The following is an 18,433-nucleotide window of genomic DNA, read 5'->3' on the forward strand; positions in this document are numbered from 1 at the left end:
AGAGTCTTCTTCCCTTTGAGCTGGTGGGACCAACCAGTTCGCCTTTTTCGCCTTCCTGGATCGTCTCGTGGTCGAATAGCCCGTGCCAAGCACCCCGGCGGCCGGATAGCCACGCTTCACCACTACCGTGAATAAAAGGGTAGTACCTTTTAACCGAGAAACTCTGCGGCTGGTTTCTTCCCTGGCAGTGCAACGACCTCCATGTCGAGATCATCTCTTCTCCTGGACGAAGCTCCGACTTGCACCCCCCTGCCAGGAACAACTGCCCCCGCTGGAGCTTTCTCACCATTTCAGGTACTATGTCCCACCTGGTCTCCCTTGCAACAGACTGTCCAAGGTGTCCCGTAAATCCTTGACTCTCTATCCTAGGGTGACCTCGGACCTGTTGACATTACCTTTCTAACTTGATCCAACCTCTTTTGACTTTTCTGCAAAGACTTTTAAAGTGTACTTCAACTGTGTGATCTTGGGCACATTCTGCCTTGCTCTCTCCAAGAGTGGGCCTGGCCTATGAACTTTTCGCTCTACAGTAGACCCTGCCTTTCTTGACTTGCTGTGATTTCTTAAAAGTGTTGGTACTGTGTGATTTTCCTATTCTGCCTTTTCTCTCCCTTTTTAAACAAATGATTGGAGTGCCATCTATGGTTACGCGCTCACCTCTGTTTTTCTAAATAAGTGGTGTCTTAACCTAGACTTGTCAAATAATTAATTAGGGAGGTGTATAAACTTCTAGTGACTGTGTTTGAACTTGCTTGACATATTAGTGCCAGTGTATTTTTACAAGTGTGTTATTAAATAATTATATCCTTTTATACCAAAGCTCTGGTCAGTGTTTGCGTGTGCTACTGTATTTTTTGGCCCTATTGTGTATACTCTATATACTGCCTAACTCTTCTTGAGAGAAGTCTGACTGCTCAGCCACAGCTACCAGGTAAATATGGGTGGTGCAGACTGCTACCAATTGGGTTTACTGCAAACTCCTGTAGACTTAAACTTTTTGCAGTGGTCCCTAAGGCAACTGCACAGGTTTCTGCCTAACAGCTGACTGGCTGTTTTCCAGGATAGCTGGAAGCGTCTTTACAAGAACCTTTGGATCCGCTCCATAGTCTCCAGTCTTCCGTCTTCCGTCTTCCGTCTTCCTCTTTCTTTTTCTTTACCATCCTCTCCTCCTCTTCGCCAGATCGGGTCCCCAGCTCTTTTATTGGAGGTCTTTTCGTTCTTAACGATGCAAGCAGTGGAACCGGTTCCTCAATCAGACAGGGGCTCCGGTTTCTACTACAGGATTTTTGCGGTACTCGAGAACAACCAGGCTGACATGTGGGTTGTCCTGGACCTGCAATTTCTCAATCTGTCTTTATCGTTGGAATGCTTCAAGATGATTACTCATGCGCACATAGCAGAGTCTCTGTGTGCAGGGGACTGGATGTGCTCCCTGGACCTCAAGGATTCGTACCTACATGTTCCCATCTGCCAGCAGCATCGAAAGTTTCTGTGGTTCACAATCATATTGCACCAACTCCAGGACAAGGTGTTGCCTTTCGGCCTGAACTCGGCCCCTCATGTTTTGATGAGCGATGTGGCGGGTCTCCTCCACTTGAAGGTCCATCACCTATGCCCCTATCTGGACGACTGTCTGGTGAGGGCGGGTTCACCCGAAGGGGTGATCCACTCTTGCCAGAGTGCCAGATATTTGTCATCAGCTCTGGGTTCTCCCTCAGAGGAAGTCACAGATGGCCTCTCCTGCGATATGGTGTTTCTAGGGGTGCTGCAATAGGGCACTTTGTGGCCAACTGACCACCTCTGCATGGTAGTTCCAGCACCTGCTGGGGCTGATGGCCTCCTGCGTGCTTACCATACAGTACCCTTGCCTCAACATGAGGCGCTCCATCTCCACCTGGTGGCCAATTGGAATCGGAGATGGGGTCTCAGACAGAATCTCAACACCCCCCGCTCCATCTGCCAGATTTTCACTGGTGGTTGATGGACGGCAATGTTTCAGTTGGAGTCCATTTCACTAGACCGGAGCCTACCCTAGTGGTGACGACGGACTCCTCTTTCTTGCCGCAGGACTACTCTGGAGGGCTATGCGATTTATGGTGCATGGTCGAGGGCGGAAGCCCTTCTGCATTTCAATCTGCTGGAGCTCAGGGCAGTGGGCCTGGCCCTCAGGGTTTTCTGCACCTCATCAAGGACTGGTCTGCTCTAATCAGGATGGACAATCCTACTACAATGTTTTACTTGGACAAGTAGGATGGCACCCATACCCCCCTCTTTAGCATGGAGGTGGTATCGATTTGTGAATGGGGCTTTGGATTTCAGCAGTCCAGCTCCCGGGGGAGGGGGGGTCAGCATTGCAGAAGCGTAACAGCTGAGCCCGCTTGGGGTTCAACACCTATGAGTGGGAGTTGCACACACTCCTTGTAGCCCCTGTTCCAGCTTTGGGGGTCGCAGACCTGGACTTGTTCTCATTGGGCTCGTAACAATGGTCTGGATCCTGTCACCTGTTCTCTGGATGATGTACTGGCTTTTTCAGTACACCTGGCTTGTTCGATCGTTAAGGTGGATACTTGCCGCACTATTTTGTCAGCCATCGGGGCTTACAAGAATTCCCCTGAGCATGTGTTTTCGGCGGCTAACCCGGTGGTTAAGGCCCACCTAAAGAGGTTATCTAGGCTTTTTCCTCCTGTGCATAGGCTGCATCTGGTATGGGACCTAAATGTGTTTCTTGCAGCTTTGCAGCGCAAACCCTTTGATCCGATGGCCTCTGTCGACATTTGGCTGGTAATGTTAAAGACGGTTCTACTGGTAGCTCGTGCAAACCATTCACCACGTTTCATAATGACAAGGTCATCTTGCGCACTCACCCAAACTTGTTGCCCAAGGTGGGTCTCCATGTCACCTGAATAAAGAGATATGCCTGCCAGTGTTCTTCCCGAACCCGCAATCTGAGGCAGAGATGGCCATTCATTCCCTGGACCTCAAGAGGGTCCTCAAGTTTTACCTCTTGTAAGAAATCCTTCAGGAAGTCCTAGGAATTGTTTGTCACTTTTGTGGGTTCCTCCCCCTGCTCTCAGGCTTCTAAGGCTTCCATCCAGCGCTGGATGGTTCAGGCCTGTTAGAGGCCTACACGGCCATGGGCAAACCAGTCCATTTGGTCAGAGCTAAGGCCACGGCTGTCGCTTTTCCAGAGACATGCATCTTGGGATGTCATCAGCAAGGCAGCCCACTCAGTCGGCCTTCTGTAAGCACTCTTACCTAGATACCAGCACCAGGTGCGATGCAGAGTTAAGTCAGGCGGTTCTGAAGAACCTTTTTGATTCTTCCCAGATATGAGTCAGGTTGTCATGGCCCCACCCTATGGTCTTGTTCACTGGAATCACCTACAAGGATAGAGTAAAGGGGACGGGACGTATGAGTAATAGTTATTCACCGTAGTGACTAGTTTACTCCTTTTCCATAGTCTCCTTTCCTCCATACGTCCCACCCAGCTTCCCCTGCTTGTATGCCAAGGGCTAATATGCAGTGAGTGTAGCCAGGTATCTAAGCCTCCTGTATGCCCAAAGGGGACTGAGGTGAGGCACCTAAGGGCGGGGCCTCGGCAGGACGTTCCCACGCCTGAGGCCACGCCCCAGTGCTCTGTACTAAATTTAAAGGGGAAGCTCAGTGTTTTGCTCCGAAAGGTTCCGGTACCATCCCCATTTTGGGGGACACCCACAAGGATGGAGCAAAGGGAACTATGGACTATACTCTTGTGACTACGGTGAGTAACTTTAATTTCTGAATTATGTTCTTTCTGATAGGTTTGCAGATACTACTACAACGAGTTGAATGCTGTTTATTAAATATACATTACTCTGCAAACTAGTTTCCAAGTTACTTACTGAAATGTATTTTATTTTTTTGTAGGTTCAACATAAAAGTGCAATTGCAGCTTGTAGCAAGCTTCATGCTGACTGGTGTTTCTGGAGGTGCAAAATATGCGCAGAATGGGCAACTTTTCGGCCGCTTTAAACTCACAGAGACACTTTCTGAAGACACTTTGGCTGGACGACTGGTGATGACCAAAGTCAACGCTGTTTATTTATTGCCAGTTGCTAAAGAGAAATCTGTACAGTCCCAGGGAACCAAAGAGAAGGTTTATGAAGCGGTTATCGAGGAGAAAACAAAAGATTATATATTTCTGAGAATATGTCGCGATTGCTGTGAAGAACTCAAACTAAGGGCTGATAGGGAAATGCAGGTATGTTTTCAGTATCTGTTTGGTTACCGGACAGGTTCTAGTTACATACAACTATTTCTTATCATGGTGCAAAGGTCCCTCATGTTCTGCCAATCTTTTCATTGAGGGAGAGCAATGAAAGAGACCCAACCTTGCCAATGATACAAATGTGTACCATAGTGAACACTTTATTCAAAGCATGCCTTTCTAAATGACTAAAGAAATAAAGTGAATTTGATTCAAACAAAAAAATACTTTTGTGGGACACAAGACACATGTGTCTGCCTTCTGTCAAAATGTCCTGCGCCTCCAAGCTATAAATCAAATGTTTCGGCTGGATACATTCCTCACACAGATTATATGAAATATGCCTCATAAGCAGTTTTGAGCAAAGTATAATGGAAGGGATTTCATTGCTACTTATATTAGAAGTCGCTGACTTTATTTTCTTAGTTCCGCCCTTTGACCACAGGCATCTGCAAGCAACAGCAGAACTAATGCTCATGAGAAAAAAAATGTATACAACCCTTTTTGGGGATGACTGTCAACACATTTAATTAGTGGACTGAACCTATTGTGGTAGGTGGATGAAAAATGAGGAATATGTGGAAGAAATCATTGTATCCATCCAAAAAAATAATAAAGGTAAGCCATTTGTTCTTCTAAAGAAATTAAGTCGTGCAATAGGTGCTGCTGAAACGGTCATCAACATCATTGATAACATCTTACTGCACTCCCATAGTGAAGAGTGACATTTGTCAGGATTGGAAGCTCTGCTAGCTTGACTAAAGGACTATGGCCTAACCTTCCACAGAGAAACAAGAGTTCAAGGATTAACTAGCGTTGTTTGGGATTATGCTCTGCGGCTATGCCATTTGGGGCAAACTGCAGAACGTAAGGGACATGCGGGCCACCCTGTCACTGCAATCCATTTAGGAGAGGAGCAGTTTACTCGCTCTGCCAACTATTTATTCCCTAGCTAGCTGTGCTTACTGAACCCCTATTTGACGTGACCCAACGCATGGCTGAGTTTGATTGGGCTTTATACCATGCACATATTTGCAAAAGTCAAAGTACACCCCCCCCCCAACCCCAACAGACACCACAGTGGCTTACTTTGACATCAAAAAGGACTCTGAAATCATTAATGCTAGCTCATGCTGCCATCTTCACACAGTGACCATTTTGGATAGTTTCACGATGTTGCATACGCTAATAGATCCCCCACAGAAACAATTTAGCATCATATTAATAGGTTAACGAATGTAGTGCTCTGGGTTATCGTCGTCATCTAGGCCTTATTTTCTTGGCACTGCTCAATGACCCCCGTCTATGGTTTAGAATAAGATATTTCAGTTGCTAAGGTACACTTTTGAACTAGTCTTGCCCTGGTTGGAAGACCCAGCAGAATCCCAGTACTAGTGACCATAAGAGACGATTCTACAGGCAGTGCGCATGGCTGAGGAGTCTGACAGGAGTCTCATAGGCGAAAACCACAAAAAGGGTGGCATGCATAGTTAGTTCTAACCACCTTAGAATCAGGAGATCGATTACCATTCACTGACCGTGCAGAATTCTGTTATACCTGTTGACACATAATATCAATCACCCATTGTTTTGATATGTATGCCTCCCTTTTTTTTTCATTCTAGCTTCTTCTTCCCTATAATCGGATCTGGTGTCTTGCCTTGCAATTTTATGGCAAGATCAGAGAGTCAGCTCCTTGTCTGTGTTGCCCTTCGCCCACGTTCCTGCTTCACTCTGGTTCGTGGCCGGTTATAAATGCCTGCAGGTGCCTGGCTTGCTCCCCACCTTATGGCTTTCACCATGGGTGCAGTGGGAATACCAACATGCCTGTTAACCAACCGTCTCACAGGCCCAACCCTGATCCCGTTCCTTTCAGCTGTATTTCTCTTGCTCCCTTTCCTTCGCGACCCAGGGCTGCAGCAAGTCCCCTCCTTTCAACTTGGTCGCACACATCTCGTGCTGCCTTCCCCATAACCCCTCGGTCTTGGGTCTCCCTTAATCCCCACTTGGTGTTGTGCCTCCCTTGCACCCTCCGTCATGCGCTTCCCCTACACAACTTATCTATATCCCCATCACCCGCGGTTGCACGCATCCCTTTCCAGAACACCACTCCTTATCCCCTGCCCCATTGGTTGCGCACCTCCCTTCAGGGTCTTCTAGGCACAAGTACTTGGACAAAACTAAAAAGAATCAGCAGGGAACTGATGTCCACTCTAAGGATCCCCAGATCAGGAAAACAGTTATGGATGTTATGGAGCCACAAGTGCCAGGGAAATTGGATTCCTTCCAGTCCGAGATATTAGCAATGTTCACTGAGCTGCTTAAGTAGTTAACAGTTCTTCCTCCCACTGTGCCAGCTCTGCATTTTGGATCCAGAGAACAATGGAGCTGCGTGCTACCAACCTAATGGCTATGGAACCTGGAGGCTTTGACCTTCTTTTCATTACAATGGGTTTTGTGTAAGAGTAATGTCAGACGACAGTTTGAGTCTCAGTTTCCCCAAAGTCCTTTATGGCTCGGTATACAGGAGCAATGGCACAACATACAGGTGCATGCTTTTGATGTGGTTGATTGCCAGGGGCACTCATTCCCGGCTTTCGAGCTTGGATGAGCAGTTTGAGGATGGGCGCTCTTAGCAGGAGTCCATCGGTGTTGCACAAGTTGTTTTATGCATCAGTCTGTAGTGGAGCACTTGTCCAGGTTGTGCGGTGTCTCAAATTGATCTCTTTGCAAGTAATGCTTATGGGGAATACCTCCAGTTCTGGTCTAGAGAGGTTCCTGAAAAGGTCCTTATAAAGAGAGCATTGTGTGGTGTTGAGTCCATGAAATTTTGCAAAAGCATATGCTTTCCCTTCAGTCGCTTTGCTGCAGATGGTCCTGATGAGATTAAAATACAACAAGAATGACAATCTTGGTGGCTGCAGAGGTTGTTGTAGGGTGTGCTGGAGAAACCCAGTATTTCTGGACCTGCTGACTGAGGAGGTGAACAGAATGTTCCATCTGGATCAGGCAAACAACTGCTTTATACCTCACTTGAATGGCTTAAGTTCCAAGGACACGACCTGTCTGACGAGGTACTGGAACCCATTGTGAGCACAAGACAGCAGAGCATACACAAACTTTATTTGCGCAGCTGCATGTTTCTGTGGGTTGTGTGATCAGCAGCAGATTGATTTTCTCAGCTCTGTTGGGTAGGTTGCTGGACTTCGTACTCACTGGTGTAGGTCTGTTTCCACCATGAGGAGATACCTATCCCCGTTGTCCATCTCTGTGCATGTGCCAGAGAAGGCTTTTTGTACTAGCTACAGATTGAGCCCAATTTCTGCAGAAGTTTGTGATCCTCTGGGACCATAACTCCAGGCTCAATATGACCTAAACTGTTATTGTTTTTTTTTAGCCATCAATTGTTTCACTTATTGATACGATATGCATCTGCAAATTTAAAAATTACTGATTGTTAGTTCCCAGAATGTTGGCCAGGCTGGTAGATGAGCTACAGTCTCCTGTCAGCTGACAAGCCGTACGTGGTTTTTACAAGAGACACACTGAAGCAGTCTTTTCTTTGTGAAGTGACCATTGTTTCGATGTCCTGTCATTTTTTCGAAAGTGAAAGTTTCGAATGGCTAACTTTAGCATTATTTTTGTCTAAATGCCATTCTTTCGAATGACAATTTCTTTGAAAAAAAAATGTGAAAGTGCCGTTGACATGGGTTAGGGTTGGGGCTTGGGTTATGGGTTGCAGGGGTGGCCTAGGGAATGGGGGTAACCCCCCCAATATACACTAAAACCTTGAAACGTTACATGGAGCTGACCAGTGCTGTAATTTCAGCACTGGACAGCTGCATCTAACGTTGCAAAGTTACAAAAAAAAGCATTGAAATGCTACTTTTAACATGAAGTGCATTTCAATTGAAACCCAGTCCATGACTATTGTCGACAGATTGGTTTTGAAAGAAATGCACTTTGCATGTTAAATATAGGCTGTCACAGCTTTGTTTTTCGAAACTTTGGTTTGTAGAAACTTTTTTTCGAAATGATCACTATGAACCATTGTTTCACATCAGCCGATCCACCTTTAAGCCTTTTGTTTCCACTGTGTCGCTGGCATAATTAAATCTTTTTTTCAAGTGGAAAGGGCAGCAGACCCGACAGCGGTTCTTTCGGCTGTAGTTACATCTCGACCTCAGCCGCTGATCCACTCCCCTTCCAAAAATGGAAGTTGCACTACTGACCTGTCTTTCGCTGCCATCAACAATAATAATTCACTCCTAGCTCTGTCACTCCTTGCATGACACCCTGGGTACGGAGAAAATGGCTGAAGCTGAAACAATGGCAAGTAGGAAAATAACTCAGCTTGAAACAGACATTGCTGAAACACCTGAAGAGGTACCGATTATTTCTCAGCACCCGGCACCCCTTGCTAGTCTCTCAATTACTCCGAATCTATTACCAACAGAGGAAGACTCATGACTCTCCAACCCTGGTCAAGAGCCAGTAACACTTTGTAGCAAAATTCAAGCACAACTGATGGTAATCCAGTTTGCTATGAAAGTCCTGCTTCAACTTAATGGGAAAATATTGGAAGAAGTTGGCAAGATTGACCCCATACACTCAAAGTCCCACGAACCCAGGGTCAAACCCTTGCCTCCCTGGAAGTACCAGAGAAGTGTAGTGTTGAATGCACATAGAACAGGACAACAATGCCTCAACTATTTATCTTTCCAGGAAACAGCGAAAAGAAACAATGACGCAAAAACATCCGAGCCCTCAAGGAATTGACCAGCAAAGGAATGGCAAGGAAAAACAGCAGAAATAATGGGATGAACAAAAAGAGCGAGAAAAAGAAAAATGAAGAAGAGTTTGGTTTTGATGAGATGGACGAAGCGCCTCTAAACCCAAACAGGGAATTGGAACTCCCACTGCCATGTGCCAGTGGCACGATCAAGAAAAGGTGTGACTAAAGTAATTGAACCACCAAATGAAGATCCTGCTCCCAGCAACGATACCATATTGACCATAAAGTGGCTCCCCATCTACACATAAACAGATCAGAATTTCTAGCATTGAATCACAAGATCTTACCACTCAGAATTCTAGACACTAAAGATTTTGAATAGTTAGAGCCAATTAAAAACACAGTACATCAAAGTAGCCAAGTACATTGCATGGCTGCTGAAACAGCCAGCCTGATCAGATTGTACAAAAACAGGTATTTAGAACTGGGCGCCGAGATCGACCCAATACTGGTTCCACTTCCGGTAATTAACCCCTTAAAACCAAGTGTAGATAAACTGTGGAAACTATTGCTGCCAGTGTCAAATGAGGGTGGGATCACTCGAGTGTCCTAATACATTGCAAGAAAACATCATGGGAATTCTAAGTTGCCTGGTCCAGAACAAAGCTGCTAAACCAGTACTGAACAACTGAAAATATGAGCGGTTTCACTCACAGAGTACAGAGGGGTCACTTGACTTGTTGCATGCAGACATATTCTTACTCCCGGAATGTGTGCTACTCACCGAAATGTTTACTGATGGGTACCAGATGTTTTAAGTACTGGCGGAAAAAGGTCTTAGGTGGGGCGCCCTAATGGTGGGCTAACCATTGGTGTCTATTCTACACAGGCAACACGTATCCAACTCAGTTAAATTAATCCTAACATTCTTGCAGTGAGAATTAGTCTGACATGGTAAGAGACATGGTAAGAGAAACTAGATCATCATAAACAGCTAGGACTCTCCTGTACCAATAGCATCCTTGAAAGCATTGCTGACATTTTGTGTAATGCAGAATATAAAGGAATGCTTGAAATGATAATAATCGGGGGCATTTTAACACTTGATGTTGCTGTGACAACAAGATTAATGAAACTGAATAGTTTAGTACCCTTCCAAAAATGGAGAAAGCAAGCAAGTCACTGAAGGGGAGATCCTGGTTGGATACCTTTCTTGACTGGGATTGCTTAATGCTAAATGGGTGAGTCTGTGGGGGATAGGCCAAGGAGAACGACCTGAAAGAGGGGTCTGCTATCTTCCACGATAGACTAGTTCTTCTATGAGGCTACCATGCCACAAATAAAGAAGCTGGTAGTTGAAGAAAATAATTACAATGACCACGCCATATTAATTCTTTACAATTGAAGGTATGGACACTGAAGCTGAGATAAAAATAGGTGACATTGGATGTAAATGGCAGCAGAAAAGGAATTAGATGGTCTGAGAAAAACATAGAGAAGGTGCACCTCTTTGTAACAATGCAGACAGTTGCCCAACTTAAAATTGTACATGGGCTATCGGCAGATGCTATTGATACCTGGCTTAAGGAAACTGACTCAGCTGACAGTACATGCGGGCAGCTATTTCATGTTGAATAAACCAGGGAAAAGCTCACACTATGACGGAGTCATTCAAGACGCAAAGAGATGAATGAGACGAGATCAGAAGAAATAAGAAGTTAAATCCTGACATGCAGGTAAACCATCAAGCATGTCATCAGAAGAAAAACAAAACGATATAGACAATGGGTTAAGAGCTGGAGATATGCTCATAAAAAATGCCCAATGGCAATACCTCCTCAAAGCAATAACATCTAATGACACCAAAATGTTGTGGAGCTTATTGTCTAAATTCAACACGGCCAAAGCCCCTCTAATTGCAAGTGGTATCAGTGAGCAGGCCTCGGTTGAACACATAAGCAAAACATTTTTGTTTGGGAAGAGTATTCGGGTAGTATGTCGTAATATCAAGAGTTTTGACCTACATTTTGGTCTTGAGGACATGGAAATTAAAATAGGTGAACTTAAAGACTCAAGAGCTCCTGGACCCAACGGTCTCTCAAATGCTGTGCTGAGAAAATGCCAGAATACATATTAAGGTTCCTATTTGTACTCTTTAGGGTGGAGTCCCGAGATCATGGAGAAACTGTCTTGGTGCCCATGTACAAATAAAGTGAACAGAACATCACCTAAGAATTTTAGGCTTCTCGCAATGCTAGATGTAACCGGGAAGATATTTCCATCCCTAATATTCCATGGCCTAAGAAATGCACTTATGGTACCAAGATATACTGCTTTCAGATGGGCTTTAGGTCTGGCTTTGGAACTGCACATTGTCATTGGCTTATTGACAGGTTAACTAGGGATGCGAAAACCAAGGGCAATCCCTGCCTGCATATGGCCATGATCGATTTCAGGTCGTCCTTCGACACAATAGAAAGGAATCGGTTATGGAAAAAAACGTAAGATCTATGGGTACCCAGCTGACCTCTTATACGGCGTACAGAATTTACATGCGGACACTGCAGTACAGGTCGGATTGAACAGTTGGGGAACAATGACCCGACTCATTCAAACGAGACACGAGTAAAACAGGGATGTGCTCTGGCCGCTATACGGTTCAACATGTACCTGGCAGACCTTCGAGAATACCTGGGGCTGGCAGCCAATCATCCACCTAGTTTTGGTGGAGTCCTGATAAAGTATCTCATGTATGCATATGACCTTAATCTTTGCAACCATACTTATTCTGGTTTAAAAGTCACCCTGACTGCTTTGTGTAAGTATGCAGGATAAAATGGCCTTCCGGGTATACTTTGAAAAAACCAAGTATATGCATTTTGCTCCCTGAAACATGGCTGTGCCAAAATGGCGGCAGAGAGTGCGAACAAAGAACGAGTAAAGCAATATAAGTATTTGGGACTTGTAATCACGTAAGAATGTGACTGTGGGGCAATTATTGCAGAGACGAAGCGTAAAGCAATCGCCATGACCCAAGTCATTGTAAGATGTATTATGGAGACCTCTGGCTTCAGCTTGCTCAGCATGTTGTCTTTTTACAATCAAAGTTTCTGTGCTGCAATATTATATGGGCTAGAGGCTTTAGGGATGAAAGATCTGTCCTGGTTGACTATTGTGGCGGGATCATTTTGGAGGAGGATACTAGGAGTGGGCACCCAAAAGAAGATGCTTACTTTATCTAAAAACTAAACTATAGCCCCAGTTTGTCTACTGTTGAGCTTACTTGACAAGTCAAAGGGCAAGCATGGAAATAACCTTACCACATTGTCTGAGGAAAACTTCAAAATTGTGGAATGGATTCCAAATTGGAAAGAGAGCTACCATGTTGTCACTCCACTGGAGAAGTGGGATTGGTGCGCTAACTCTATCCATCTGAGTGCTCTAAAGAGTTATGGTGAGGTTCTGCCCTATTTGTTGCAAACCTATAGGGTGCCTCAGCCCTACTTGAAGTGCCCTAGACTAGTGATCCGCAAATTTCTTTTACTCCTGCGAATCAACAAACTCCCAGTTCTGGGGACAATTGGCCCAGAACTCCTAGATTCCAAAAGAAGCCAGGACCTGTCGACACTGCTGAGTACAGGATAAACCTAAGTCTGCACAACATGTTTTTACTGAATGTAGAGAATTTGGCCCTTTATATATGAATCTTCTTGGGCCTTATGTCACAAGATATGATGACATAAAAGGTGACCGTTTTTGGTCATACTCGTTAAATATGGGAAATCTGCACACATCACACTTTACCGATTTTGGAAGGGAGTTACAGCCTCAGGCTAACTTGGCGGACCTAACAAACCAAACTGGGTAACAAATTGCGTATTCAAAGATGTAATTAATGCCTCTCCATATAAATGTTACCTTTCTATATTCCTGTGTATGCAAAGTCATTGCAAAATGAAACTGTCAATCTTTTTGATTTTTCTCTTTTCCTTGAATTGACATGTATGAAATAATGAATGTTTTTAAATTGCATGTAAGAAGTTTCTTTTTTGACTGTTATTGGTATTGATTATGTATGTTATATGAAAGTTCTTTGAACTATGCACATAAATGCAAAAATGAAAAAATATCTATTTTATAAGGGTTTTGTGTGACAATATTTACCTATGATTTTTAGTGTGTAAACCAAAGGCCGAATAAATGCATTTGTATACTTCCCTGTCAAACTGGAATTACTGCTGTTGCTCTGTTATGAATCCTAGCCTTAGACCACTCTCAAACCCTTCCAGAGAGACTAAGCCGTGCTGCTCTGCTACCTCACCTTGATCGGGTTTGGCTAACCTCTGTGTCTTCCCTGTTCACCATAATAGGGTGGCCTTCCAAATTCCTCCCACCAGGGCTGAATTTGGAAATCCATCTAAACAGACATGCTCCCCCAACACTGTGCATATCCGTCCTGGACCTTTCGTATTATCACATTTTCCCAGCTGTTTACCTGATGCATTTTCTACCAACTGTGTATGTTCGCACAAAATTTCCTGTTCCCGTTGCAAAGCCCAAGAGCACATATATATCATAAGAAAAGGGATTCACAGTGACATACAAAATGACATTATGTGGGACATCAAAGTGAGCACGGCAAGTTAAGGCCGTCATGTCTTCCCCAATGCGCTGAATTTCAAGGGCTTGGTTGCGATAAATCTGATCAACTCTAAACTTTAAAGTTTTTTCTGTGAAAAAAATATATATTCATATATATTTCTGAGTCTTGTGGAATCTGCATAGATCACATGCTAGCTATGCATAGGCCGACACCTAGTGGAAGCTGCAGAGTATTACTTTTGTTTTCGAAACTCTAAGGGACTTCGACAGGGCGTGCCAGTAATACTATCACTAGTGTGACTTCCACTGTACCCATGGTCCTTCACGCGTCGAGGTTCCTCAGATTGTTTTTTTCCACCATCATGAGCGGACGCTTATTACAGAGTACATTTTCGGCATAACACCATTTGCTTATGACAAGGTAAAAATAGTTGACTCTTTCTGTCCTTTTCCTTTCCGACCAATTCATCGGCACGGTGGAAAAGACAGCACTGTTGAACTAATTCATGATTCAACTGACCCTTTCGGCCTTTGAAGGCACACCGGGCCTTGGCCCTTACAGTAGGGAGTGTGGGGGGCACTCATTGTACAAAGCATTTTCACACCCTTTCTCTTTCTCGCCTGGCTGCCTTTCCCAAACATTGATAAAACACCTTTTAAATTCTGCCCCACATGTAATACAAAATTTCCGTGGACCGACAGAGTGTGCAACCTGTGATTAAACAGTGAACACGAAGAGGGGCATTGTCGAGCCTGCAAGCGCTTCAAACCTAAGATTCTTAAAGATCGCAGAACCAAGTGATGGGCCCATCACGCAATGCAGGCTGAGGCCGCCATTGACATGGAGGGAGCTCTTTTTCGGACGACGAGGGTGACTAGGAACAGCCAAGTTCCCAAGTGCAAGCCCCCGACCCTAAGATATAGCGAGGCGGCTCTGTTATGGGGACAACAGCCTGGCGGCAAGAGCGCTTCCACTACACACGCCACTAAACACACATGCCGGGGCGATGAGTCAGTGCCGTCGACCAAACGCCCACATACAGCGTCTAGGGGGAGATCTGTAGATTCCCACCCCATGACAGGCCTAGAAACTGAAAGACGCTGCCCATAAAACATCGACTGAATGTCTGCAGACGAGGCGGAGGTCCATCCCAATACAGAGTGACGACATCATTCGTCAAAATCGGCTGTAAAGTCAAAACATACTGGGTTGTCTCACCTGGTTAAGAAACGTGTCCCTGAGAGCCTGCTAAAGGCTACTCATACCAAAAAGTCTTCCTCCAAGAGTTCTGATCATAAAGACAAGTCTCATAATAACAAGTATACCCCTTTTAAGGAAGCATTAACTGTCCCACAAGAGATGGGTTCTTTGGCTGAGGCCTTACAGAATAAGGGCCTATCCACACCTACATCCTTAGTACAAGTCCCTACCCCACGTTACCCTGGGGTCATCCCCAGATCAGCCCAATGGACTGCAGAGGACATAGATAGGGTGATGTCCAGAATGACCTTTTCTTTTTACTTTTCGATAAAAATCCTCATGTTATTGAAAACTTTCAAATTACACCTCCTACTACTCAGGCTTCTAGCTCTCAGCCCCTGGCTTCATCCCAGCCACCAGCAAAAAGGTCTCGTACAGCAGCTGAGCTTTGATGTTAATACATACACTGAACGGGATAATGAGGACTACCAACACTCTGATCATTACAATGATGATGGTGGTGATGATTATGAAGAGGCAGAGGCATAGGTGTATACCCTGGCCTCACCAATTCAACAAGATTCCCTAGATCCAGTAGATAATCAGCCCCTCCACAACGACCTATTAATCAAAGCAGCTGAGCACTTTGGTATTCAGAAAAATGTCGAAGATATTTTTGGAGACAAGAAGGCTGCCACCCAATTCATCCCAATTTTAAAATCTGTCCAGAGAAGAATCCAACCTTCACTAGAGACACCTAACCAAACACGGGCAGTAAACCCACGGGTAGAGAAACTGTTCAGCCCAGCGCCGTCTGACCCGCTCCATATCAGGGGCCAGCTTAAGCAAGATTCGCTCATGGTCACTACTACTACCGTAAAAGGGCAGGGACACCACAAGCCTCTTTAGAGGCTCCCCCAGACAAAGAGAACCAGAAGCTCTATACATTGGGAAGGAAGGCAGCGATTTCAGCATTGTTTCAAGCTAGAATCGCCAACAATTCTACACTTTTGCCAAGTTATGATTGCCATAAATGGGATGAAATAATTACCCTAATAGCAAAGTCTCAATTTGCATTAGTAGCAGCGAAAGGCAAAGCTACTGCCAGCTGCGTTCTCAAGAATAATCTCCACGCTGCAGATAATGCAGGCTGAATAATAGCTGAAAGAACCATAATCAAGCCCCACGCTTGGCTTCGCCAGTCTGGCTTTACGCTGGAGACCCAGGTGACGTTACTTGTGCCAGTATAACCAACAATCTTATTTGGCAAAGCGATAGAGGACGCCCTGAAGTCCGCCAAGGAGGAATACAACACCCTGATGTCCCTCGGGCAACTAACTAATAAACCTCCTGGCCAGAGAGGCGGGAACAATTTTGCTGCTTTCGTGGCCAAAATTCCCAAAGAGGCTACGGGTACAGACATAGGAAAAATTCTTCCTGGAATAACAGCGAAGGTCAGGTGTCACAGGGTTACCAGAGAGGCCAGTGCAGATCATGTGGCCGGGGGAGGTCCTCCACATATAGAGGTGGAGGCACACCTCCCAAACAATGACAGCCCGCTACAGGTCCCCTCCCATCCCTCCCCAGTAGGGGGCGGATTTCACATTTCACCCACGCATGGGAGGGAATAACCTCAGACAAGTGGGTGCTATCAACAGTAGCTGAAGGTTGTGTGGAGCTCCTCCAAAAACCATCAAACATCCCCCGTGCCAAAGGAAAACAACAAGAGAAGAACAGCTCACTCTTCTCGAAGAGGTCAACGCGTTGCTTCTCAAGGACGCCATAGAGATTGTGCCGTCCAACAAGGTAAACAAGGGTATTTATTCAACCTACTCCCTTGTGCCAAAGAAAGATCTTACTATGCGCCCAGTGTAAGACTTGCGTCCTGCAAACATCTCTGTAAAGCCACAACAATTCTGCATGACAGTGCTCCAAGAAGTAACCTCCCTGCTAAAACGGGGAGATTACATAGCAACACTGGATATGAAAGATGCCTATTTCTATATTTCAATGTTCCCAGCGCACAGAAAACTTGAGTTTCAAAATAGCAAACCAGCACTACCAATTCAAGGTGCTACCCTTTGCGATAGCTTCGGCTCCAAGGGTATTCACTGAGGTACTGGCGGTGGTGGTAGCGCACCTGCGCAGGTAGGCAATCCCAGTGTACCCCTACCTGGACTGGCTGATCACAGGGGAATCACCCCATCTTTGCAAACTAAAGACGCAAAGAACCATAAACCTTCTCTTCCAATTGGCTTTCTCAATAAACGAGAAAAAGTCAAGTCATGTACCAAACACAACAAAACAGTTCCTAACAGTTTCCATCCATGGAAAGAGTGCAAAACATGCTTTGGCAAATACCTCAGTATCAAGCCGGTCTCCAGATAAGCGTACGCAAAGCAATGTGTTTACTATGCATGATGGCATCGTCCATATACCTGGTTCCATACGCACGTCTGTGCATGCACCCAATGCAGGAGTGGTTGGCGAAACAGTGGTCTCAGGCAAGCGGTCAGTGGGACGATCTAGTTGTCGTTTCGCCAACACTGGTTTAAAACCTACGCTGGTGAACAAGGGAAAACTTGTTAAAGGAAAAACCCTTCTACAACCTGGAAGCGCAAGCGATAGTTACTGTCACGCTTACCTCTGGTGCCCTGCAGGAGTGCCTGGTCTGTACCGATGTGTTAGCCCCCTTGTTGGCTGCCTTCACCCTGATGCTCGTCCCAGCCACTCCTCTCCCCACTGGTCGACTGGGGGTTAACTCCCAGTGGACAGTGAGGTTGGGAGGGAACTGGGTGGTTTCGGGACTTTTGGGATGTATTGTTATGGGTGTCAGGTTGACCTAAAGGTAAGCACAGGGTAAGTAAAAGTGCAGGTGCCCCTCCCTTTCAGACCCTGGGTTGGCTGGCTGGCACAAAGCGAGCACTGCTCACCGTAATAGTTGCGACTATGGTTGCTGTCCTCAGGTACGTATCTTCCTCCAGTTACTTCACTAAAGGTGCATGATCCAGGCTGGCTGCGACGCACAGGATACGATGGTGAACAAGTAAGTCTTGATTAAACACAAGTGTTAAATTTGCTGTGCTTGCAAACTTGTTCTGTACAGTGACTGAGCTTACTTTCACAATGTCTTGTCTTTCTTCTTCACACGAGCTGAGCGACTGAAGGCCAACTCCGCAATGAGACGCTGAAGGAACAGAGTTGGACTCACTGTGCGGGTGAGCACACTAGGCACTGGGATGGGTGGCGGTCGAAGAACGGAATGGGATCTCTCACACTGTTGCTTTGCTTTTCAGGTCCTCGGCTACTGCGGGTATGACAACAGTCGTAGAACCGAGGAAGAACCAACATGAGCAGGTGATAAAGAACCAATGTCTAAGATGAACAGGCGATGAAGAATCAATGTCCAAGATGAGCAGCCCCACCGGTGGATTCCGGGTGCTGTTCGGGGAAAAAAAAATAAAAACGAACGCAGAGACAAAGTCTTTACACAGGGGCGTGGATCCTCATTTCAGGTGAGTTTCTTCAGGTGAGTTTCCACAGCTTTCCATCCATGTAAAGTCTTTTGCAGATACACTGAGAGCAGGAGCGGTAAGTGAGACACTGCCTTGGTCCACGCCCTTTCAGGGTTAGACTACCAGGGGCCTTG

General features: G+C 45.6%; 1 protein-coding gene across 9 annotated transcripts in view; it reads left to right on the top strand.

Moving 5' to 3' along the window:
* Positions 1-18,433, top strand: part of HELZ (helicase with zinc finger) — a 2,743,493-nt gene that overhangs the window by 997,646 nt on the left and 1,727,414 nt on the right. For all 9 annotated transcript variants that reach the window (XM_069655034.1, XM_069655036.1, XM_069655035.1 and 6 more), the window contains one exon: positions 3,907-4,240. In XM_069655034.1, coding sequence (XP_069511135.1) covers positions 3,907-4,240 — 334 coding nt within the window. The remainder of the gene's footprint in view (positions 1-3,906; positions 4,241-18,433) is intronic.

This window comes from Ambystoma mexicanum, chromosome 3q, assembly GCF_040938575.1.
Source record: "Ambystoma mexicanum isolate Mex_15411 chromosome 3q, UKY_AmexF1_1, whole genome shotgun sequence".
Lineage (NCBI taxonomy): Eukaryota > Metazoa > Chordata > Amphibia > Caudata > Ambystomatidae > Ambystoma > Ambystoma mexicanum.